The sequence below is a fragment of the Lontra canadensis genome, unplaced genomic scaffold (genome assembly GCF_010015895.1).
Source record: "Lontra canadensis isolate GAN:19392208 unplaced genomic scaffold, GSC_riverotter_1.0 scaffold38, whole genome shotgun sequence".
NCBI lineage: Eukaryota > Metazoa > Chordata > Mammalia > Carnivora > Mustelidae > Lontra > Lontra canadensis.
In genome coordinates this window covers 11,641,783-11,668,052 of record NW_022631032.1, presented here as the reverse complement: position 1 = coordinate 11,668,052, position 26,270 = coordinate 11,641,783, and the positions used below count along the sequence as shown (strand labels likewise).

Below are 26,270 nucleotides of genomic sequence, written 5' to 3'. Positions count from 1 at the left end.
AAGAACTACTAAAACTCAACAAATAATCTGATTTGAAAATTGGAAAATAATCTGAATAGACATTTCTCCAAAGAAGATATGCAAATGACCATTTAGCACAGAAGAGATGCTCAATGTCACTAATCATTAGGGAAATGCACAACAAAACTACAATGAGATGGAGCCCCACACCTATTACGATGGCTACTATCAAAAAAAGAGAAAACAATTCTTAGAGAGGATGTGGAAACATTAGAACTCTTGTGCACTGTTGATGGCAATGTAAAATGGTACAGCCGTTGTGGGAAACAGTATGTCAGTTCCTCAAAAATATAAAAATAGAATTACCATATGATCAACCAACTATATATACATATATACCCAAAAGAACTGAAACCAGGGTCTCAAAAAGTTATCTGTATAGCCATCATAACAGCAACATTATTCATTAAGCGCTCAAACATGGAAGCAACCCAAGTATCCACTGTTGAATTAACGGATGAACAAATGTGGCATATACACACAACATTATATTATTCAGCCTTAAAAAGGAAGGAAATTCTAAAATAATCTACAATATGGATGAACCTTGAGAATATCATGCTAAGTGAAAGAAGCCAATAACAAAAAAGTACTAAATCACTCCACTTAAATAATGTACTTAGTCAAAATCATAGAGACAGAAAGTGGTTGCCAGAGGCTAGGGAAAAAAGAAATAGGGAGTTATTGTTTAATGGGTAGAATTTATGTTTTTGTTTTTTACTGAAATATAGCAACTTTATAATAGTTTCAGGTATACAAAATAATGAGTCAATATTTGTATTTTGGCGATCACTTTACAAAGTGATGACCACAATAAATCTATCATGTAACTGTACAAAGTTTTTACAGTATTAACAGCTATATTTTCTATGCCCAACACTGCATATCCATGTATTATTTTTCTTAGAGTTAGTTTTAAAATATGAATAAAGTTCTAGAGATGGTGGTAATGACTGCACAATATAATGAATGTATTTAATACAACTGAACTGTACAGGTAAAAATGGTTAAGTTGGCAAACCTTAGGTGTATTTCACAAAAATAAAAAGAAAAATTGGAAAAAACCTAAATGCATATATATTTCCATGTATCTATAATATTTTTGTTACTTATGCACAGTTCTGCACCATTCTACTTTCACATATTTTCAGTCAATCTATAGTATGTCCTAGAGAATACCTTAATTCTTTTCTGAAAGCTGCAGTGTTGCATTGAACTGATGGACATAATTTTTTTAGACACTAAGCCAATGACTTATATCTACTTTATTCTGGATCCTTTACAATTAAAAATAACACCATGACAAGTAAGCCTGCATATGTGTAGAAATGTCTGTGTGTATCACACACATAAATAGTATATAGACAGTATGAACGAAATTCCATAAATACAGGAGAAATAAACCAGAAATCTCATACCTGGGAACCTTTAGCACGGGTCATGGTGGGGGGGGGGGGTAAAAACATAAAAATCCATTTGATCTTATCTAAGGTTCTATCGCTTTTATCTCCACTATCCCAAGAGTGACTTTCCCATGTCCCAAATCCAGACATTAAAAATCAGAAAAGATGTTCAGAAAAACTGACCCTAATAAAAAGAGTAAGAACAGAGAATATAATAATACAACAGGATACATACAATCTTTAGGTTATACCCAAAGAATACAATTTTGCAGTCCTGAAAACAATCCCCATCTCAGACATGTAACTACACTTGTCCCACTCAAATTTGACGTTTCTCTGGAGTTTGGCCAGGGGGCGGGGGATGGGCAGAAGAGTAGGGAGAATTTTTAAATTAAGAATTTTGACAGTTATTTTAAAGGGTGATAATATATACATAACCCTTTAATTACTTGTGACTTGAAAGGCTCCCTTCCCTACATGTTTCTGCCACATACGTGAAGTGACATACAGCTGTATTCTCATTCCTAAACAAGGATCCAAGGTGCTCTCAAATGAAAGAAATTGATGATGTCCCATGACCAACTTGCTTCGTTGTTTCAGATCTGACACTGTGCCATCTTATAAACTGAGCCTTGCCTTAATTTAGAAATTGCTTATACCTAAGTAACCCAGCCAGTAAACTGGTTCTTATGAAGCTAGAATCCTGCCCTACCATTATCAGTCTATCCCAGGGACTGAAGGCCTTTCCTTGAATCACACATGCCATTAAGTGGGTCTACCACAAGAGGCTGCCAGACCACATAGATGGCATAGATCTAGTTCAGAAGACATCTGTAAACACTTACTAATCCTGAACACACACGGTCACCCTGATGGAACAAGATCCACTTATTTCATTTACCCCAACAACTTCTTGGCTAGGAAATCTTTCTTCAATTAATAGCAAGTAAATCTCTTCCCAAATACCTGCCTCAACTTAGCAGGCATGTCTCGTTTCTACGTCTTGTTTTATTGAGTCTCACTTACTCTACCTTCCAGAATTCTGCTTAAGACCTCAAGTGACATTTATGTGGTATTACTGCCAAATATGCAGAACTAGAACCTAACCAATAGCAAAGAAAAAATCAAACTGATCCAATCTACATAACACAAGGTAAGAGAAAGGATTTCTTTTTTCACAGTTCAACACAACTCTTACTTCTTTTTTTTTTTTTTTTTTTACAGATTTTATTTATTTATTTGAAAGAGAGGCAGTGAGAGAGAGCATGAGTGAGGAGAAGGTCAGAGGGAGAAGCAGACTCCCCGCGGAGCTGGGAGCCTGATGCGGGACTTGATCCCGGAACTCCGAGATCATGACCTGAGATGAAAGCAGTCGTCCAACCAACTGAGCCACCCAGGCATCACACAACTCTTACTTCTTTATTCGTCATGCAGTTACTATGTATCAGATACATAAAAAAAATCTGATCCTTCCATACACTACCAAACACGATTTTCAAGTAACTTTTACTACTTAAGATGTACTTTCCAACATCCCATTACAGTGTTGTCAGTTGGTGATGGAGGACTAATGATGCTTCCAATTCCATTAAAAATAGTGTAAGTGAGGGGCACCTGGGTGGCTCAGTGGATTAAAGCCTCTGCCTTCGGCTCAGGTCATGATCCCAGTGTCCTGGGATGGAGCCCTACATCCGGCTCTCTGCCCAGCAGGGAGCCTGCTTCCTTTCCTCTCTCTCTGCCTGCCTCTCGGCCTACTTGTGATCTCTGTCAAATAAATAAATAAAATATTAAAAAAAAATAGTGTAACTGAGGAGGAAGCAAGATGTCGGAGGAGTAGGAGACTGAAATATCATCAGGTCGCAGGAGCTCAGCTAGTTAGTTATCAAACCATTTTCTACCTCATCAGAGGAAGAAAAGAAGAAGAAAGGAAATTCTAGGAAGAAAAAATCGACCAATTTCTGGAAGGTAATACACGTGGCAAAGTGAATCCAAAGCAATGGGAAGACTGGTCAGGGGGACCAGCTCCCAAAAAGTGGTAGAGCATCGGAGCACAAAATCAGAACTATCAGAAGTCTAGTCCACTGAGGGACATCATTCCAGAGGCTAACCAGAGTTGGAGACCGCAAGGGGTCAATGTGGTCTCTGGACCTGCAAGGTCATAAAAAGTCTGGGGATGATTGAGTGTAGCAGAGCAGCGAGGTACTGGAGTGGGGAAACTGACTACAGAGACAGGGCAGAGGGGTAAGTTCTCAGTTCGGGGTTACCTTAAACCGTGATCCAAGGCACAGTCAGACCACTGCTCTTTGAGCAGGGACCCTACAAATGGCACATACGGTGAGACCCCCTACAAGCTCCCCCGAGAAGGGTGTCAGGAATCTGCTGGGTTTGGAGACTCCAAATGGGGCCATGGGCCACAGACAGAAACACTCAGTTGCAGGCAAGGTGTCCACAGAGCATGGGCCAGAGACCAGGGAAACAGGAGGGCTTGACTGCTTTTCTCTGAAGGCGCAATGAGAACTGGAGACCCGAGCACTTGGCTCCTCCGGGACGGAGACTGGAAGGCCGCCATTTCCATTCCTGTGCTCCAAAGCCTCCAAAAAGTGTTCAGGGAACAAAAGGTACCGAGCGAAAACGAGAGCAGATTACATAGCCTGGACCTCGGCAAGGTTGATGCAATTCCGCCTCAGGCAAAGACATTTGAAAATCACTCCCAACAGGCAGGTCCCCAGAAGATCAACAAGAACATTCAGCCAAGACCAAGTTCACCAATCAACAAGAACTGTAGAATTCCAGAGCTACGGGAAAGCAATTCATGGTGTTTACCCCATAATACTTTAGTCTTCCAGAGTTAAATTTTTTTTTCTTATTCTATTTTTTTTTAATTTCCTCTTTCCTCGTATAACATTTTCAAACTATTATATCTTAATAATAGCTTTTTTAAAAAGTATTTTTATATTACCATTGTCATACTCCTATTTTATCGCTTCATTCTATTTAACTTTATTTTTTGTATCCATATAGGTTTTTTTCTTTGAAATTTTGGGATACAATTTCTTCTATTAGACCAAAATATACTCTAAATCTAACACATGGCTTTCTTCTAGTCTCCAGCCATATCATGTATGCTTTTTTTTTTCTTTTTCCAAACAATTTATCTTCTCAGTGCTTTTTACAATCTTTTTTAATCTTCACCTTTACACTCATATTCCATCCCTTCATCACGTTTACCCTTATTTTTGTATATAAATAAGTTTTACTTTCTTTAAAATTTTAGGAGGTAGTTTCTTCGAAGTGAACAGAATATACCCAAAGTCAAGTGGGTGGATCTATTCTATTCACCAGTCTAAGATATATATTTTTTATTTTTTACTTTTGCCACCTTTAGTCTCCCCCTGGTTTCTGGTGTCTTCTGATCTGGTTAGCATATATTTTTCTGGGGTCTTTGCCACCCTTTTAGTATTTTATTCTCTCGTTCATCTATTCCTATCTGGATAAAATGACGGAAAAAATCACCACAAAAAAAAGAACAAGAGGCAGTACCAACGGCTAGGGACCTAATCAATACGGACACTGGTAACATGTCAGATCTAGAGTTCAGAATAACGATTCTCGAGGTGCTAGCTGGACTCGAAAAAGGCATGGAAGATTATTAGAGACACACTGTCTGGAGAAATAAAAGAACTGAAATCTAACCAAGCTGAAATTTAAAAAGCTATTGATGAGGTGCAATAAAAAAATGGAGGCTCTAACTGCTAGGACAAATGAGGCAGAAGAGAGAATTAGTGATACAGAAGAGCAAATGATGGAGAATAAAGAAGCTGAGCAAAAGAGAGACAAACAACTACTGGACCACCAGGGGAGAATATCCAGAGATAAGTGATACCATAAGACAAAACAGTATTAGAATAACAGGATTCCAGAAGAATGGGGGGAGGGGGTGCAGAAGGTATACTGGAGCGAATTACAGTGGAGAATTTCCCTAACATGGAAAAGGAACAAGCATCAAAATCCAGGAGGCACGGAGAACCGCCCCTCAAAATCAGTAAAAATAGGTCCACACCCCATCATCTAATAGTAAAACGTACAAGTCTCAGTGACAAAGAGAGAATCCAGAAAGCAGCTCAGGACAAGAAGTCTATAACATACAATGGCAGAAATATTAGATTGGCAGCAGACCTATCCACAGAGACCTGGCAGCCCAGAAAGGACTGGCATGATATATTCAGAGGACTAAACGAGAAAAATATCCAGCCAAGGATACTATGTCCAGGTAGCCTGTCACTGAAAACAGGAGAGAGAAAAAGCTTCCAGGACAAACAAAAATTAAGAAAATTTGCAAACATCAAACCAGCCATACAAAAAATATTGAAAGGGGTCCTCCAAGCGAAGAGAGAGCCTAAAAGTAACAGACCACAAAGGAACGGAGACAATATACAGTAACAGTCACCTTACAGGCAATACGATGGCACTGAATTCATATCTCCCAACAGTTACCCTGAATGTGAATGGGATAAATGACCCAATCAAAAGACACAGGGTATCAGAATGTATTAAAAAAACAAGACCCATCGATATGCTGTCTACAAGAAACTCATTTTAGACCCAAAGACACCTCCACTTGAAAGTGAGGGGGTAGAAAATAATATCAGATAAATTACATGTTAAGCCAAAGACTGTAACAAGAGATGAGGAAGGACACCCTATCATACTTAAAGGGTCTGTCCAACAAGAAGATGTAACAGTTTTAAATGTCTATGCCCCTAACCTGGGAGTAGCCAATTATATAAACCAATTAATAACAAAATCAAAGAAACACATGGACAATAATACAGTAACAGCAGGGGACTTTAACACCTCCCTCACAGAAACGGACAGATCATCTAAGCAAAAGATCAACAAGGAAATAAAGGCTTTAAATGACACACTGGACTACACGGACATCACAGATATATTCAGAACGTTCCATCCGAAAGCAACAGAATACACATTCTTCTCTAGTGCACATGGGACATGCTTCAGAATAGATCACATCCTGGCTCACAAAACGCCTTAACCAGTACCAAAGATGGGATCGTTCCCTGAATATTTTCAGACCACAATGTTCTAGCTCTGAAGCGAGAACTCAATCACAAGAGGAAAGCTGGAAAGAACAGAAATACACGGAGGCTAAAGAGCATCCTACTAAAGAATGAATGGGTCAACCAGGAAATTAAAGAACCGAAAAAACTCAGGAAAGAAATGAAAATGAAAACACAACTGCTCAAAATCTGTGGGACACAGCAAAGGCAGTCCTGAGAGGAAAGTACATAGCGATACAAGCCTTTCTCAAGAAAGAAGAAAGGTCTCAAGTACACGACCTAACCCTACACCTAAAGGAGCTGGAGAAAGAACAGAGAAGAAAGCCTAAACCCAGCAGGAGAAGAGAAATAATCAAGATCAGAACAGAAATCAATGAAACAGAAGCCAAAGAACAGTAGAACAAATCAATGAAACTAGGAGCTGGTTCTCTGAAAGAATTAATAAGATGGATACACACCCCTGGCCAGACTTCTGCAAAAGCAAAGAGAAAGGACCCAAATTAATAAAATCGTGAATGAAAGAGGAGAGATCACAACCAACACCAAAGAAATACAAACAATTTTAAGAACGTACTATGGGCAACTATACGCCAGCCAATTTGACAATCTGGAAGAAATGGGTGCATTCCTAGAGACATATAAACTAACAAAACTGAACCAGGAAGACAAAGAAAACCTGAACAGACCCATAACCAGTAAGGAGATTGAAACAGTCATCAAAAATCTCCCAACAAACAAGAGCCCAGGGCCAGACGGCTTCCCAGGGGAATGCTACCAAGCATTTAAAGAAGAATTAACACCTATTCTCCTAAACTCTTCCAAAAAATGGAAATGGAAGGAAAACTTCCAAACTCCTTTTATGAGGCCAGCACTACCCTGATCCCAAAACCAGACAAAGACCCCACCAAAAAAGAGAATTACAGACCAATATCCTTGATGAACACGGATGCAAAAATTCTCATCAAAATACTAGCCAATAGGCTCCAACAGTACATTAAAAGGATTATTCACCCCGACCAAGCGGGATTTATTCCAGGGCTGCAAGGTTGGCTCAACATCCCCAACTCAATCAATGTGATTCAGTACATTAATAAAAGAAAGAACAAGAACCGTATGATACTCTCAACAGATGCTGAAAAAGCATCTGACAAAGTACAGCATCCCTTCTTGATCGAAACTCTTCAAAGTGTAGGGATAGAGGATACATATCTCAATATCATCAAAGCCATCTATGAAAAACCCATGTCGAATATCATTCTCAATGGGGGAAAACTGAGAGCTTTTCCCCTAAGGTCAGGAACACGGCAGGAATGTCCACTATCACCACTGCTACTCAACATAGTACTAGAAGTCCTAGCCTCAGCAATCAGACAACAAAAAGAAATAAAAGGCATCTGAATAGGCAAGGAAGAAGTCAAACTCTCACTCTTTGCAAATGATACAATACTTTATGTGGAAAACCCAAAATACTCCACTCCAAAAATGCCAGAACTCATATAGGAATTCACTTACGTGTCAGGATATAAAATCAATGCACAGAAACCAGTTGCATTTCTATACACAAACAACAAGAGAGAAGAAAGAGAAATTAAGCAGTCGATCCCATTTACAATTGCACCCAAAACCATAAGATACCTAGGAATAAACCTAGGCAAAGAGGCAAAGACTCTGTACTCAGAAAACTATAAAGTACTCATGAAAGAAATGGGGGAAGACACAAAGAAATGGAAAAATGTTCCATGCTCATGAACTGGAAGAACAAATACTGTGAAAATGTCTATGCTACCTAAAGCAATCTAATGTTTAATGCAATCCCTACCAGAATACCACCCATTTTTTCCAAAGAAATGGAACAAATAATCCTAAAATTTATATGGAACCAGAAAAGACCCTGAACAGCCAGAGCAATGTTGACAAAGAAAGCCAAAGTTGGTGGCATCACAATTCCAGACTTCAAGCTCTATATTACAAAGCTGTCTTCATCAAGACAGTATGGTACTGGCACAGACACAGACACATAGATCAATGGAACACAACAGAGAGCCCAGAAATAGACCCTCAACTCTATGGTGAAATAATCTTTGACAAAGCAGGAAATGGAAATGGAAAAAAGACAGTCTCTCCAACAAATGGTGTTGGGAAAACCGGACAGCCACATGCAGAAGAATGAAACTGGACCACTTCCTTACACCACACACAAAAATTGACGCAAAATGGATGAAAGACCATCAAAATCCTTGGGGAGAGCATAGGCAGCAACCTCTTCGACCTCGGCCGCAGCAACTTCTTCCTAGTAATATCGCCAAAGGCAAGGGAAGCAAGGGCAAAATGAACTATTGGGATTTCTTCAAGATCAACAGCTTTTGCACAGTAAAGGAAACAGTCAACAAAACCAAAAGACAACCGACAAAATAGGAGAAGATATTCGCAAATGACATAGCAGATAACGGGCTAGTATCCAAAATCTATAAAGAACTTATCAATCTCAACACCCAAAGAACAAATAACCAATCAAGAAATGGGCAGAAGACATGAACAGACATCTCTACAAAGAAGACATCCAGATGGCAGATGGCCAACAGACACATGAAAAAGTGCTCTGCACCACTCGGCATCAGAGAAATACACATCAAAATCACAACGAGATACCACCTTACACCAGTCAGAATGGCTAAAATGAACAAGTCAGGAAACGACAGATGCTGGCGGGGATGCAGAGAAAAGGGAACCCTCCTACACTGTTGGTGGGAATGCAGGCTGGTGCATCCACTCTGGAAAACAGCAAGCAGGTTCCTCAAAAAGTTGAAAATAGAGCTACCCTACGACCCAGCAATCACACTACTGGAATTTACCCTAAAGATACAAATGTAGTGATCCGAAGGGGCACGTGCACCCGAATGTTTATAGCAGCAATGTCCACAATGGCCAAACAATGCAAAGAACCTAGATGTCCATCAACAGATGAATGGATAAAGATGTGGTATATATACACAATGGAATACTGTGCAGCCACCAAAAGAAATGAAATCTTGCCATTTGCAACGACGTGGAAGGAACTAGGGGGTATTATGCGGAGTGAAATAAGTCAATCAGAGAAAGACAATTATCATATGATCTCTGATATGAGGAATTTGAGGGGAAGGGCAGGGGGTTTTAGGGGATAGGGAAGGGAAAAAATGAAACAAGATGGGATCGGCAGGGAGACAAACCATAAGAGACTCTTAATCTCACAAAACAAACTGAGGGTTGCCGAGGTGAGGGGGGCATGGACAGGGTGGTTGGGTTATGGAAATTGGGGAGGGTATGTGCTATATTGAGTGCTGGTAAGTATGTAAGCCTGAAGATTCACAGACATGTACCCCTGGGTCAAATAATACAACGTACGTTAATAAAAATGATTTTAAAAAATAGTGTAAGTAAGAGATGTCATGGTCCATAGGGTTAATAATAAAGCAAACTAGAATCATGTTTTCACTGCTGGACATTCCAGAGACAGATTGGGAGGAAAAGATGGTAATGATTACATGTAGGAAATCAAAACTATTGGACACAAAGCCTGACTAAAATTACTAAGTAACAACTTTCACAGAAAATATGCTCATGAAGTCATAAACCTACACAACCTTCACTACATGTTTGTGAAAATGATGTACTCAAATATCATAGTTAAGAACAATTGCTTTATTGAAAGTATCTATTACTTAACCTAAATGTGTACCTACAATTCTGGTAAAACTTTTTTAAAGATAACAACTAATAGTAACTGAAAGCTAACTGTTTTAAATTAGTTTTATGCCTTACCTGAATTTGCTCATAAGCACCAAATGTACAATAATACCTACCCTTTCACAAAAGTGTATATAAAACATACTTAGAATAACAATACAAAATCATTATATACAAATATTAAAAGAAAACAAGGAACACAAATAACTAACATAATACATATAAATACATAATACATATAAGAAACACTTCATGGCAATTTGGTTTAAGGCAAATGCTGGAAGGGTTCTATGAAAGGACAAATAATTTCCAGTAACAGGTAACCAGAGAAGTTTCACAGAAGAAAGGAGCTGCCAGTTGGGACTTAATGGATCAGTAAATTTGGTACAACTATCATGACCAGAATTTAGGAAGCAAGGATTCCAGAAAGAGCAAACATCACGAGCTAATGCACAGAAGTGGGAAAGCACAAGACACCTACACATAGAAAAGGACAAAGAAATGTATCTGACTAAAAGAAAGGTTATGAATATGGAAACAATAAAATAGTAGGTTTTAAGTTAGAAGAACGTAGTCAAACAAAAAGGCACTTCTTGTTTTTGAACAAGTTTTTAAAAAGGTCAACATGGGGCACCTGGTGGCTCAGTGGGTTAAGCCTCTGCCTTCGGCTCAGGTCATGATCTCAGGGTCCTGGAATTGAGCTCCATGTAGGGCTCTCTGCTCAGCAGGGGGCCTGCTTCTTCCCCACCCCCGCCTGCCCCTCTGCCTATTTGTGGTATCTCTCTTTGTCAAATAAATTAATAAGTAAAATCTTTTTTAAAGGTCAACTTGACAATATTTTTTAAAATGGAACTGAAAAGGGAAAGACTTCCTACTAAAAGTAGGATGGTAACAGTTCAAACCCCATATAAAGTGAAACATAAAAAAAAATGAAATTGGGGAAAGGAAAAGAAGAGACAGATATAGAAGACACTGTGAAATAAAATTTTATCAGATGAGACTCTCATTAGATATTGGAGAGAGGGGAAGGAAGGGAGGATGAAGAAACTCAATGGTGATTCACGTTTTAATTTTGAGTTCTTGGAAGAACTGAGCTAGTTTTAACAAACTGAAGGAAGTCCAAACTAAAAACCAGTCAACAGGATAAATATTACATGAAAAATTAATAATAGGTAACAAAGCTAGTTTGAGAAAGGAGATACAAGTCCAAATGATGAGTACATTTCAGAATGTGATCAAGTGTGTAGGCTTAAGCGACAAAGTCATATTATAAAGAGATTGCTGTTTCTTAGAAACATAAAAAGAGAAGTCCTATAGAAAATGACAAATAGGCAATTTGGAAAAGAAACACAAATGATCAATATTTCAAAACATATTGTTAAAAGTTTACACCACTTGGAAATATGCAAAGTTTTAATAATCAGTATAATCAACAGTAAGATGGGCAATGCTGTGTATTTTGCTGTGTGAAAGGCCAACCTGTAATACACATCCAAAGCTTTCAAAACATGGCATATCTTTCTGACTGACCAACTCCAATTTTAAGAATTTAGGATTAAAAAAAGATCAAAAGATCGAGCAAATTTTATTTGGGAGCCAGTTTATATCAGCATGGAAAATGAATTTGTGAGATAGTTTACATCATTATGGGTTAGATTAATGAAGGACTTTTAATATAAATGTTTGATGATAGGGGAGTAAATAATTTGGTACAAAATACCATAAAGCCATTAAAAATTATGTAAAATATTTAAATGTCATGAAATTCATAATATTCTACATAAAAGTACCATGTAATTTAGGAGATCGAACTCTTACAAATTTACCTATTAACCCTGTTCTTCTGATGCTTAATATTTTCTTATATATTCTCCCATTTTCCATGTGCATGAATATACAGAAATTAAAGTAAAAACTTTCTTTTTAGATACCTTTCTTTTTCAGCCAAGGCAAATATTAAAGTCAATAATTCTGAGAATACAAGTTCAGGCTGTCACTTAAATAGAACAAAGAAAACAAAATCCTTAATAAAACATTAAACCAGAGACTAAAGATAGGTTATGTTACAGATGTGTTGATTTACATGACAACTAATAGCAAAATGAAATCCTGGACTGATTTCTGACCCAGGAAGAAACATTTTTTTTTCTTTCCTTAGGGTATTACTAAGACAACCAGTAAAAACTGAACGAAATGTACAGATAATAGTGTTATATCAATATTATTTTCCTCATTTTCATAATTGTGCTGTGGTTGTATAAAAGAGTGTCCTTGATTTTAAGGAAATCCATACAAAAGCACTGGGAGTAATGTGGCACCATGTCTGTTCCTCTCAAACACTTCAAAAGTAATTATAGATAAATAATATAATAGACTCCCTTATTCATAGTTTACGTTCCTCAGTCTGAATTACTTACAGTCAAGCCCAGTTCAGAAGCAGGTGATCCTCCTTCTGACTTATCAGAATATCAATAGTAGGTTAACACTGTAAAACAATACCTACATCATTCACCTTGCTTCATCACATCATGTAGGTATTTTCTCATCTCATATCATCACAAGAATGTGAGTATATTACAATGAGATATTCTGAGAGAGATTCATGTAACTTTTATTATAGAATATTATTTTAATTGTTTTTGTTTTTTTTTGTTATTATCTCTTAATATGCCTAACTTATAAATTAAACTTCACTGGGGTGCCTGGGTGGCTCAGTCAGTTAAACATCTAACTCTTGATTTCAGCTCAGGTCATGATCTCAGGGTCATGAGACTGATCACAGTGTAGGGCTCTGCTCTGAACATGGAACCTGCTTGAGATTCTCTCTTTCCCTCCTCCCTCTGCTCCTCACCCTCACTTCCGTGCACACATGCTCTGTCTCAATAACTAAATAAAGAAAACTAAACTTTATCCTAGATATGTATATATAGGAAAAGAATAGTATATATACTATTTGTTCCAATCTGCAGTTTCAGGCATCCACTGCGGGTCCCCTGTAGATAAGGGGGAGGGATACTGTACGGCTTACATATATAAAAATATATACTTACATGTATATGTATATAGAGAGAGGAAAAAATAGGATAAAACAAAGCAAAATGCTAATATGTAGAAAATCTGTATGAAGAATCTGCATAGAAAATTTTGTAAAATTCTTGCAAATTTTCTCCATCTGAAATTATTTCAAAATAAAAGAATTTTAAACACCAGGGGGAAAAAAAGTGACAGTTTAACAAAATTAACATTCATATATTCATACTTACTGAAAGTCTGACACTAGTACACAGCAGTAAACAAAGCAGATAAAAATCCCTACCTTATCTTCTACCAGGTGGAGACAGACAATAAATACATAAGTAAAATGTATATTATGTTAGAAATCAAGTGTTGTGGAAAGAGGGGAACACACACACACACAATCACCTTCTTCCAAGTGTATAAGTCTCCTTGGTAGGAGTGAGGATTTGCAATTTAAAATACCACCTAGAAGGGATGTGACAAGAAGATGATGAGACAGGGCCCTAATATAAGGTGCAAGCCTAACAGAATTCAGCAAAAGTATGATGGTGGCTTAAGCCAGTTTTGTAGTAAAAAATTACTGACTCTATTCGAAAATTGATTAGACAGGATATGCTGATATACTGAATACAGGGGAGAAAGAAAACATCAAAGATGACTACAGCTTTAATGCCTGAGCAACTAAAGGGTGGAAGACACGGTTATGGAAAAGAGGTGGGCGGGGGATAGGCAGCTTGGGAGTTTGGTTTTTTAAACATTGTGGCCCCATTAAATTTCTAAAGGAAGGAACTCAATAGACATCTGAATAACTCTGGAGTCTAGGGTAAAGTCCAGCCTGGAGACATAAATCTGGGAGACATAAACTTATACATGGTATTTAAAGTCAAGAGACTGGATGTGATCACCAAAGGAGTAGTGGGTCAGTTGACAAAGGAAATGATGTTTTTTAAACTGTTAATATAATCATAGGGTTAGTATAAACATGATACAGTGTTTTAGAGACCGTTAATCATTTGAATAGAGAGCTACAATTACGAATATGAATTAGGACAACTACAATATAAGAGTGGTTTAATAACACCTAATAGTATACCAAAAAGAAATACCAATAATGCGATGCTCTGTAAGAATTTAAAAATGAAAAAAATACTACCCATAACAGAAAATCCTTAACACTATTTGTTTTCATATGGCTGAGTAAACAAACAAAATCAGAGATCATGAAGTCTTAGAAAATATAAACAGTATTATTATAATAGCTATACAAAGCATTTATCAATCAAAACTCAGAATTGTCCAAAATGGAGCCAACTGACTAAAACTGTCTGAAGCAATCTTCAGAAAAGGTACTGGAGCATATGTAAATCTGATCAATCTGACAAAGACACCTCTCAATATAAATTAATGGCTTGGCATTTTGGCATTCTTGACAGAAAGACTTCGGGAGTTTAAGATACAAGTTTAAAACCAAGCTTTGGGGGTGCCTGGGTGGCTCAGCAGGCTAAGCCTCTGCTTTTGCCTCAGGTCATGATCTCAGGGTCTTGCTCTCTGCTCAGGGGGAAGCCTGCTTCTCCCTCTCTCTCTCTGCCTGTCTTTCTACCTACTTGTGATTTCTCTCTGTCAAATAAATACATAAATAAAAATCTTAAAAATAATAAAAATAAAACCTAGCTTTGCTACTTATATGCTGTGTGGGACCTCAGCAAATTACCACTTCATACTTTTGTTTTCTGCCTTGTAAACTACATCTAAGACTATTTCAGGTACGCCTGAGTGATTCAGTCAGTGGAGCCTCTGCCTTCCGCTCTTGTCATGATCCTGGGATCAAGTGCCGCATCAGAGAGCTTGCTACTCCCTCTGCCTGCCTCTCCCCTTGCTTGTGCTTACACGCACTCTCTCATAAATAAATAAATAAAATCTTAAAAGAAAAAAAAAAGACTATTTCATAGTACTGACGTTACAATTAAATGACATAAATAGCATCAGCCTAGTGCAAAGCCAGGGTAGAAATTCGGGAAGTTGTGTTGTTTCCAAGATCAAGAAATGGACTTGAGGCAGGTGGAAGTAAGTACAGATACCCATGTGAACTAAGGAGTATGAAAATATGGACTAAAATCTAACACAAGTTTCCAGAATGCACTATCCTACCCTCCAAACTCTTTTTCAATTCTATAAACATGAGATGAAAATGTACTATTTATCTATTAGATTATGGTATATCAATTTTAGTAATTTTAGTAAATTTAATTTTAGTAAAAATTAAATCATATTTCTAACCACAAGGAGCTAAATCTGGATATGCGTACACCTTTTCAACAAGAAAAGCAAAAATGTTATAGGGATACAGCTACAGACACATCAAAATTAAGACACATTCTATAATAACAACGTAATAGCTCGCTAAAGGGGTGATAAATTCTCTTTAGGGGGAAAAAAGGCATTCTTGAAGAAGGAAGCACTTAATCTGAATCTTACGAAGTTAAGAATTTCAACTGGAGGAAAACAAATTCAGATAAGTAATCATATAGGCAGTTCATACTCCTACCTTCAAGCAAGTTTAGTCTTACTTCCAATTTGCACCTATAACTCATGAATCCTAGTGAAAACAATGTAACATACCTATAGCCTCAGAAAAATCATATAGTGATAGTAAGGAGAAGTAGACAGTCTCCAGCATCTGAGTATGAAACTCTTTTTCTTTTCCCAAAATGCTTTCATAATGGATATTCTACCACCAAATATTCTAACAAAACTGATAAGTAATATAAAGAGTGATTTTAATATTATGCCTTTTCCACCGCAATTTTTTCCTTTTAAATAAAGATGGAATGTAAGAGTGTAGAGAAAATAGTACACGTCATCCCTCTAACCTTCAAATTTAAGACTGTGCTAAAAAATGAAAGGTTATAAAGATTAATTGAAGCTAATTAAAAACTGAGGCTAAGAAACATGAATAGAATAGCAGTAACATAAAAAGTCACAAGGACATATTTATAATAACTGGTTAATATTACCATTAATATTACCATCAACTGCAACAAGTAAATTTCATTTGCATAATTCAAACCAACAAACTATACTTTAAAATCGTATTTATGAAAGGATTATAAACTTTAAGGTCATTATTTGGTGATTTTACACGATATTTTTATCTTGAGATATGCTAATGATATTTGTTGTTAAATAAAGATAATCAAGTCCTGAGCAGGGGACCTTAACAGACACTTTCCCTAAGAAGACATACAGATGACCAAGAGACACATGAAAAGATGCTGAATATTAATAATAATAAAGGAAAGGCAAATCAAAACCACAATAAGGTATCACATTACATCCATTAGAATTCTAGCATCAAAAAAACAAGAAATAACAAGTGCTAAGCAGGGATGTGGAGAAAGGGAACTTTCATGTACTGTTAGTGGGAAATATAACTGGTACAGCTACTATGAAAACCAGTCTCAAAAAATTAAAAAATAGAAATGCCATATGACCTAGTAATTCCACTGGTGGGTATTTACCCAAAGAAAATGAAAAGACTAATTCAAAAAGATATATGCACCCCTATGTTAATTGTAGCATTATTTAAAATAGCTAAGATACAGAAAAAAACCTAAATTGTCCACTGATAATAAGTTAGATGGAGAAAGACAAATACCACATGATTTCCTTTATATGTGAAACCTAAAAAAACAAAACAAAGAAGACAAAGAGATTCATAAATATAGAGAAAAAAGTAGTAGTTGCCAAAGGGGCAGGGGAAGAGGCTGGGGGGCTGGATGAACAAAACACGTAAAGGGGACTACAGGATTCAAACTTCTAGTTATAAACTAGATTAGTCATAAGGATAAAAAATACAGCTTAGGGAATATAGTGAATAATATTGTACTAACACTGTACAGTAACAGGTGGTAATTACACTTATCATGGTGACCACTGCATCATATATCGAATGGTCAAATCACTATGTTTTACACCTGAAACTAATAAAACATTGTATGTCAACTATACTTCAATAATAAAAATTTTAAAAAGAAAAAGCAAGCTCGTATCTTTTAGAAATGAATTCTGAAATATCTATAGATGGAATGATGTCTATATGAACTTGAAAATAAAATAGGAAGGAAATAAGGGGTGGAGAAATGAAAAAGCCATGACTTGATAGCTGCTGTTGCTGGGTAATGGTTATACGGAGAGTTCATTATAGTATTATGCCTCTCACAAAAGGAGTGTGAAATGTTCCATAATAAGAACTTTCATAAAATAGAGAAAAAATTGCTAATACCAAATCATATCATAAAAATGAGTGCAGAATAGTACAAACCTTAAACCTTGACATGGTGAGTGATACTGTCTCTGAGAGCTTATGCTACCTTAAACTGAATGATGACTGGTGTACTCAAAAAATATATAAAGAGGGGCACCTGGGTGGCTCAGTGGGTTAAGCCTCTGCCTTCAGCTCAGGTCATGATCCCAGGGTTCTGGGATTGAACCCCACATCGGGCTCTCTGCTCAGCAGGGAGCCTGCTTCCCCCACCCCGCCCCTCCTGCCTCTCTGCCTACTTGTAATCTCTGTCAAATAAATAAGTAAAATCTTAAAACAAACAAACAAATAAAATATATATATAAATAAATATATCCCCTCGAAGTACAGATATCCAGAATACTTCTAAACTTCTCAATCATATATCAATGAGAATATATTCTCACACTAGGCCAAAATCCCAAATAATACTACCAAAATGCACACTTAAGAGGTCACAAGACATCAGAGCTGCACCTAAAATGCAAGGAGGTCATAACTAACTACATTTCATTTCATATTAATCATCTTCTCCATGTCTTTACATGGATCATAATTTATGTACAAGTGAAGCATGGAGAGCAAAAAAGATACTAAAATCAAATTACTTTCCTGATCACTGTCAATCCAATTCATGAAGCAAAGTTTCCAAGAATCTCTAATATGTATTAAGAGAACTAGAATTAACAAACAGCTTCTATCAAGCCCCTTTACTCAGTAACGATTACAAGAACAAAGACAAGTATAATACATACTGGAGGCCGACCAGGACGACCCCTTTTTCTTTTTCCTTTGATCTCTGTCTCTTCAAGTTCGCTGCCAGCATCAGAATGGGCAGTAGTTTCATTAGTTGAATCCCTAGAAAACGTGATATATTATTTTAGCAAACAAATTAATTCATATATACAATGCAGTTCTGTTCCACTACTTTCCTTACCTCCTGGAATATGGCTGATAAGAAGTGTTTTTTCTTCCACTTCCAGAAAAAATCTTTAGGAAACTGAAAATGTTATACTTCCTGTCTATATCCCATAACTCTGAGTGACATGAATCTCCAAATTAATAGATAAACAAAGAGAAGGAAATGACTGTGGAAACGGCAGCTGCTATAAAAAATATAAATGAAAATTCAGTTGTAGAAGATAAATTCATCAACCCAAAATAACTAACTCTTAAGAGGAATTTTGTTCATTCTGTAAAATCAGGAAAGTCAATAGTGTGCTAGTAAGTTTAACTGCCTCTTCAAAAAAATATGATTAAAAATGTTACTGATATAAAGGATATATAACAATTTACTGACAAAAAAATACACAATATTTTTATTATAAATTCCATATAGCTAATCCATTCACATAAAATGATAATTTTACCACTCTTGTATCCATACCTAACCTTTGGTTGCAACTGATGAACACAGTTCTGACATGAAAGATCACAACTTCTTTACTGAATCAGTAACAGTTCTCAAATACTAGAAGAATACTTCTCACTATGAGTGTTATTATAACATAATGGCTATAAACCTGGTATACCTTTAAATTTAACCTACATTCCTTTTTTTTTTTTTTAATATATTTTTTTTTTTTAGATTTTATTTATTTATTTGCCAGAGAGAGAGAGAGCGCGCGAGCACAGGCAGGCCGAGTGGCAACAGAGGCAGAGGGAGAAGCAGACTCCCCGCCAAGCAAGGAGCCTGATGTGGGACTCGATCCCAGGACGCTGGGATCATGACCTGAGCTGAAGGCAGCTGCTTAACCAACTGAGCCACTCAGGCGTCCCTAAATTTAACCTACATTCTTAACAATAACTTCATCACATTAGGTCTACAGACAAATGACAAAATAATAAATTGAGCCCTGATCTGTAGTGTTTGCTGCTTTTTGCAATGTAAATACTCCTACCACAATTTCAAATTGCCAAAATGGTATCAACAGACTTGAGAAGTAATAAACAGTAATAGTACACCACTAAAAAGTATTTCTACCATAAAAATATAATAGGTGTAAATAAAAACTTCAAGAACATATAAAATAGTAATATATAAAATAATTAGAAAGTGGTGAATTTGAGGATTTGTTACATTTATTTTTAATATGATTTATTTAATTTTAAGTACATAAAGCTTAACTTTTTATAATGACAATGTTAATTTCACTGGGTCACAAAATTCCTGTAAATTTAATATTTAACTCTCCAAGACAGTACAGGCTGGCTCTAGCATACCACTGAAAAGATATATATAGTATGAACAACTTCTTCATTAAATTTTATGTTACTAACAGTATAAAGGATATGCATAAAACTGCAAATACAATAAAAGGAATACAGCAAAGGGGAGTCCAACATACAATCTATTATTTCTCCATCTGCTTCACTGAATGCTCTCAGTATCATTTCCTCTTTGTGTCGGGTGCCTAAAGCTTATTTCTTTACTGTCTGCTACTCTTCCCTTTATACCACACTCAATGGGAGATCTCATCCACTTGATGTATAACTTCTATCACTTCAATACATTATCAATAGACCTGATCACCCATTTCTCATTTCTCCAAAGAAGACAAAGGGCTAACAGACATATGAAAAAAATGCTTAGCGTCACTCAACATCAGAAAAATACAAATCAAAATCAATGAGATACCACCTCACACAAGTCAGAATGGCTAAAATTAACAACTTAGAAAATAACAGATGTTGGAGAGGATGCAGAGAAAGGGGAGCCCTCTTTCACTGTTGGTGGGAATGCAAACATGCAGCCACTCTAGAAAACAACAGGGAGGTTCCCCAAAAAAATTAAAAATAGAACTACCCTATGACTCAGCAATTGTACTACTAGGTATTTACCAAAAGGATACAAAAACACTGATTTGAAGGGGCACATGCACCTGAATGTTCATAACAGCAATGTCCAAAATAGTGAAAGTATGGAAAGAGCCCAGATGTCCATCAACAGATGAATGGATAAAGAAGATGTGGTATATGTATATATATGTGTACACAGACACACACACACACACACACACACACACACACACACACACAATGGAGTATTACTTAGCCATCAAAAAGGATGAAATCTTGCCATTTGCAATGACATGGATGGAACTATAGGGTGTTATGCTAAGTGAAATAAGTCAGCGAAAGACAAATATATATATTTCACTCAAATGTGAAATTTAAGAAACAAAACAGAGGATCACAGGAGAAGGGAAGGAAAGATAAGATAAAAACAGAGAGGAAGGCAAACCATAAGAGACTCTTAACTATGGGAAACAAACGAGGGCTGCTGGAGGGGAGATGGGTGATGGGATGGGGTAACTGGGTGATGGGCATTAAGGAGGGTGCTTGATGTAATGAGCACTGGGTGTTATATGCAACTGATGAATCAAAAAGTCTACCCCTGAAACTAATAATACACTATATGTTAATTAAATTGAATTTAAATTTTAAAAGGTTTTAAAAACAGTCCTGATCATCTACAATTCAAGATTTTTAAGTCACATGTAACATGCTTCTTTGAATGCCACATCAAATTTACCAAATACCACATATAAAATTAAGTGCAAGACTGACTTATTTCTAGCTCTCTGCTCAAGGCAATATAATTAACTGATTTATTTAGTTAATGCATAAGTGTACTTTAAGTTGTTATGCAAATTTATCATGGTCATCATTATCCTGTCTTACTCATACTCCTAGAATCATATCAATCTTCCTCTTGTGCCATGAGCTAACAAGTGTTCCCATGACGTCCCCCCATATAATAATTCTCCAATTCTTTCCATGATTATTACCATAATAATCATGAATAATAATACCCTGAATTAATTTCAACTTAACTATTTCTAGTTCCCTCATGCAAGGCATTCTACATGACGTATTGCCAGTAAGATTCTTAACATTGCAGTATTTCTTATTTGCAAATCTTCAAAGGTGATCTGGTATTTAAAACTGTAAAAAGAGGGGTGCCGGGGTGGCTCAGTGGGTGAAATGAAAGCCTCTGCTTTCAGCTCAGGTCATGATCCTAGGGTCCTGGGATCGAGCCCCACATCTGGCTCTCTGCTCAGCAGGGAGCCTCCTTCCTCCTCTCTCTCTGCCTGCCTCTCTGCCTACTTGTGATCTCTGTCAAATAAATAAATAAAAATAAAATCTTTAAAACTGTAAAAAGAAAAAAGACTGAGATTTCTGAGGAAGATGGAGAGTAGAAAGATCCTAGGCTCACATCAACCCACAGATACACCTAGAAACCACCCACATCAAGATTACATAACCCAGAAAACGACCAAAAGACTGTTAGAACAGACTCCCCACAGGCAAATTTAGAGAAGAGGCCACATCAAAGACGATAGGAAAGGCAAAGATTTGCTGGGAGCCAAATAGACCCACAGGACTGTCTAAGGGAGGTCAGGAAGCCACCAGCACAGACAGGAGAGTAGAACAGATACCATACCAAGCACACAAGGCACCCCATGCATGGAGGACCCATACTAGGAAGACTAATCACCGTAACATTTGGCTTTAAAAACCAGAGGGGCTTAACTTTGCAAGTTCTCACCATCACCAGGGCTTAATACCAGAAACTTTAAAAATTAGCAGGCTGCATCTGGGAGAGCTGGAGGGCAATGGGAAACTGGAATCCTTGCCCTTAAGGGCGGGGCGGGGGGGTGGGGGGGGGCCGCATGAAATAGCAGTAACAAACAGCTCCAGGGAGATACAGAGCAGAAGCAGCAGTCTGAAAAATGACTTGGGTTAAGGAAGGGAGATTTGTTTTCTAATCTCAGTGAATATGCTGAAGGGGTACGGATGTTTGGGAGACTCCTCCAAGAACAGAAGAGCTGGCAGGCGCCATTTCCCTCTCTCTTACTCAGCCTAGATACATGGACACATACAGAACCAGGATGAACACACTCTCCATCTAGCTTGCTAACAGCACCCTTACCCCCATGCTTTCCTGTAGACCTGCCCCCTCCAGGCCCACCTCCAAAGGAGTCTACACAAAGCTGTATCATAGGTATGGAATTGTACTAACAGCCCCAGCAGGGACTAGGAACAAGGCAAAGTGACTCCTGCCCTGGGTAAAGGGGAAGAAAACCACACATACCAGTTTGACTGCAGCACAGGCAATGGACTTGGGGCAGACAGCTGATCTGACTACAGGCACTTCCCACCTGCAGTCCCTGGAAGTCCCTGCAGGCACTTCCCACCAATGAAAGCTTCTCGTGGGTCAACACAGGGATAGTACCTGCAGTCTGATGCTACTGGAGCTCTGGCAAATGCCTGGTCTGACCTAACTCAATCCCAAGGCCACCCAGACAGGCACACTAATAACAAAGAACTAAACTCTGCCCACAACAGGCAGGAAGAACCATTACAGAGGACCAAACTGAAGGCAAATACAGCTCACCCACAACAGCAAAGTGCATGCAACATTACAGAAGACACCCCTGAAACCAAAGATTTGGATAATTAGGGGACAATGCACTGTAGGGAACTAGAGGACATCTTATTCATAAGGCCATTACTTTCAATAGGAGGAGATGTAGCTGACTTTTCTAAAACATGAGAGATAAAACATAAGACACAAATGAGGAGACAGAGAAATGTGTCCCAAATAAAAGAACAGGACAAAAATCACAGCTAGAGACCTAAAATGAAATGGAGGTAATATGCCTGAGAGAAGATTTAAAGTAACAGATACTCACTAGATTTGAAAAAAAGAGTACAGGAACTCAAAGAGAGCCTTAACAAAGAGGTAGAAAATATAAAAAAAAACCATTCAGAGATGAAAAACTCATTAACTAAAATTAAAAATACCCTAGAGGGAATAAATAGTAGATTAGAGGAATCAGAAGAATGTATCAGCAACCTGGAGGACAGATTAATGAAAAACAATGAAGCTGAACAGGAGAGAGAGAGAAAGAAAAATAAATAATAATAATAATAATAATAAATGGAAAAAGACTAAAGCAGGATGCCTGGATGGCACAGTTGGTTAAGCATCTGCCTTTGGTTCAGGTCATGATCCTCAGACCCTGGGATGGAGTCCCACATCAGGCTCCTTGCTCAGTGGACAGCCTGCTTCTCCTTCTGCCTGCTGCTCCCCCTGCTTGTGCGCTCTTACTCTCTCTGTCTCTGACAAATAAATAAATAAATAAAATCTTTAAAAAAAAAAAAATAGACTTAAGTAACTCAGTGACACCAATAAGCATAACATTTGCATTATAGGGAACCCCGAAAAAGAAAGGAGAGAAAACGGGGAATAAAATTTATCTGAAGAAATATGGTGGAAAGCTTCCTGAATATGGGAAAGGAAACAAGAAATCCATATTCAGGAGGTAGAGAAAGCCCTCTCCCCCGGAATCAATCCAAGGAGGTGTCTACCAAGACACATAGTAATTAAAATGGCAAAAAGTAGTTGATAAAGAGAGCATTTTAAAAGTAGCAAGAGAAAAGGAAACAATTATATACAAGGAAAACTCCATCAGGCAATGAGCTGATTTTTCAGCAGAAACTTTGCAGACCAAAAGAGAATAGCATAATATATCGTCACTGAAAGGAAGTGCAGAAGGGAAAAGACCTGCAACCACAAATACTCGATCCAGCAAGGCTATCATTCAAAATAAAAGGAGAAATAGTTCCTCAGACACACACAAATTAAAGGAATTCATGACTACTAAACCAGCTTTACAAAAAATGTTAAAAGGGGACTTTTTAAATGGAGGGAAATACCATAAAGCAAGAGTAGGAAAAGTAGGAAGCAGTAAAAATAAGTTATGTCTATAAAAGTCAGTGAAGGGATTCACAAAAGCACTGTATTTTACCCTGAAACTACTATAACAATGTATATTCATTATACTGGAATGAAAGTTGTGTTTTTTTTTAACTTTTTAAAAAATAAAATTAAAATTATAAATAATATTGATCTAGTCCAGGACTACATAGTAAATATGTAACACTTCAGGGTCTTAAAGTCTGTCTATCTACTATTCAACTCTACCATCATAGCCTGAATGCAACCACATATAATATAAGTGAATGGACCAGTCTGTAGTCCAATAATATTCATAAAAACAGAACTCTGAGCCACTAGCAATAGTCAATTCCTGATCTAGCTCATCTTATTCATCGTCACTAAAAAATAATAAATCATACTGCATTTTTCCTCAATACAGACCAAAAAGATTATGTTGACATATACTGTGTGCTACTTATATACATTATCTACAACAAGCATGTACAAAAACCTTATAAGAAAACATACTATATCAATACAAAGAAATGAAAGATCTGAAAATGTGATTATCTTGTTTATAGTCACATACCTAGTATGTGGCATAGTATATTTAGATCTCTAGGTAAACCTGAATTCTCTATCTCTATGTCTAGCATACTAGACTGCAAATATTATGTTATCTTTTTCTCTTGTGTGGACAGAATCTACTAGTGCTTTTGATGCTTTCAGTCAGAAAGCAACTATAGGAACATGTCTGTTCTAGCATATTACATAACCCATTAGTGAAAATAATTTATCCTTGAGCACTACACTTTACTGATAAAAGAGAAAAGTACAATATATTTTCTAATTCTGCCAACTGCAGCCAGTTTAAAAGATGATAGCTATTATCAACAAATTACTAATACATTCCAATTAGTATATGTGTATATGTGTGTTTATTAGAATATACAAGAATACATATATATTTTTTTTTACTTCAAGCAATAGTGAGGATATAAGAATACAAGGAAGAGTTTCCCTAACTCTGAATCCCAAACTGAATAACAGTTTGACTACTACCCTGCCATAAATATTTATGATTTTGCATATATAAATACATATCAAAATACAATTTATTTCATTGTTTTATTTTCTTCTTCTAACTATATTTGTTTTAAATTTTTTAATTAATAGGAATCTTCCATGCAAATAAACAGAATTCTGGAATAGTATGCTTCATAATACAGTATGCTTCATAATACATATGAAATTTATTTAATTACTTCCCTATCCGTGAGCACTCAGACTGTCTTTAGTTTTAAACTATTAAAGAGCTGAAACAATTATCTTGTACAGTTAACTCTCATTATATAGTAACAAATTGCTCTCTAGGACAGGCACAGAATCCTTGATCAAAAATTCAAACTTTGACCAACTGCTGCAAAAAACCTACAAACACCGTGCCAATGTTTAATGTTCACATTTATACTACTACTAGACAGAAGATAAGAGAATGGAAGAACCAGATCAAATCTTATAAAAATGAATTTTTATTCCCTAAAACTCTAAATTCTGTCTACCTCTCTCCATTTGCACTGTAACCACTTCAAGTTGTCAATATAACTGGCTTGCATACTGCAATACCCTCCTCTTAAAAGGTCTCCTTGCTTCTACTGTTGTCCCTCCCAAATAATCACTATCCTACCCAAGAGTGATTTTCTAAATCTATCCCATGCATCTCTTCCACGCTTAAAATCCTAAACTGACTTCTTACTGTCCCTAAAAAGAAAAATTCAAAATTCCTAATATCATTTAAACAGGTCCCTGTATGATATAGCCCCACTCTACTCACAAGCCTTAATCTCATGTCAATCTCCATCCCCAACCCTGAAAAAAAAGAAAAAAGAGAAAGAAGAGCTTTATTTCAGTCTCTCAAACATACCATGAGTCCTCCTAACTCAGGGTCTCTGTACATGCCATTCCTTCAATCTGAAATTAATACTCTGATCTCT

General features: G+C 36.8%; 1 protein-coding gene across 3 annotated transcripts in view; it reads right to left on the bottom strand.

The window, feature by feature from the left end:
- Positions 1-26,270, bottom strand: part of STAG1 (stromal antigen 1) — a 425,489-nt gene that overhangs the window by 271,362 nt on the left and 127,857 nt on the right. For 2 of the 3 annotated variants that reach the window (XM_032869634.1, XM_032869635.1), the window contains one exon: positions 18,302-18,404. The exons of the other annotated variant lie outside the window; for it this stretch is intronic. In XM_032869634.1, the coding sequence (XP_032725525.1) occupies positions 18,302-18,404 (103 nt within the window). The remainder of the gene's footprint in view (positions 1-18,301; positions 18,405-26,270) is intronic. 3 annotated transcript variants of the gene reach the window in all.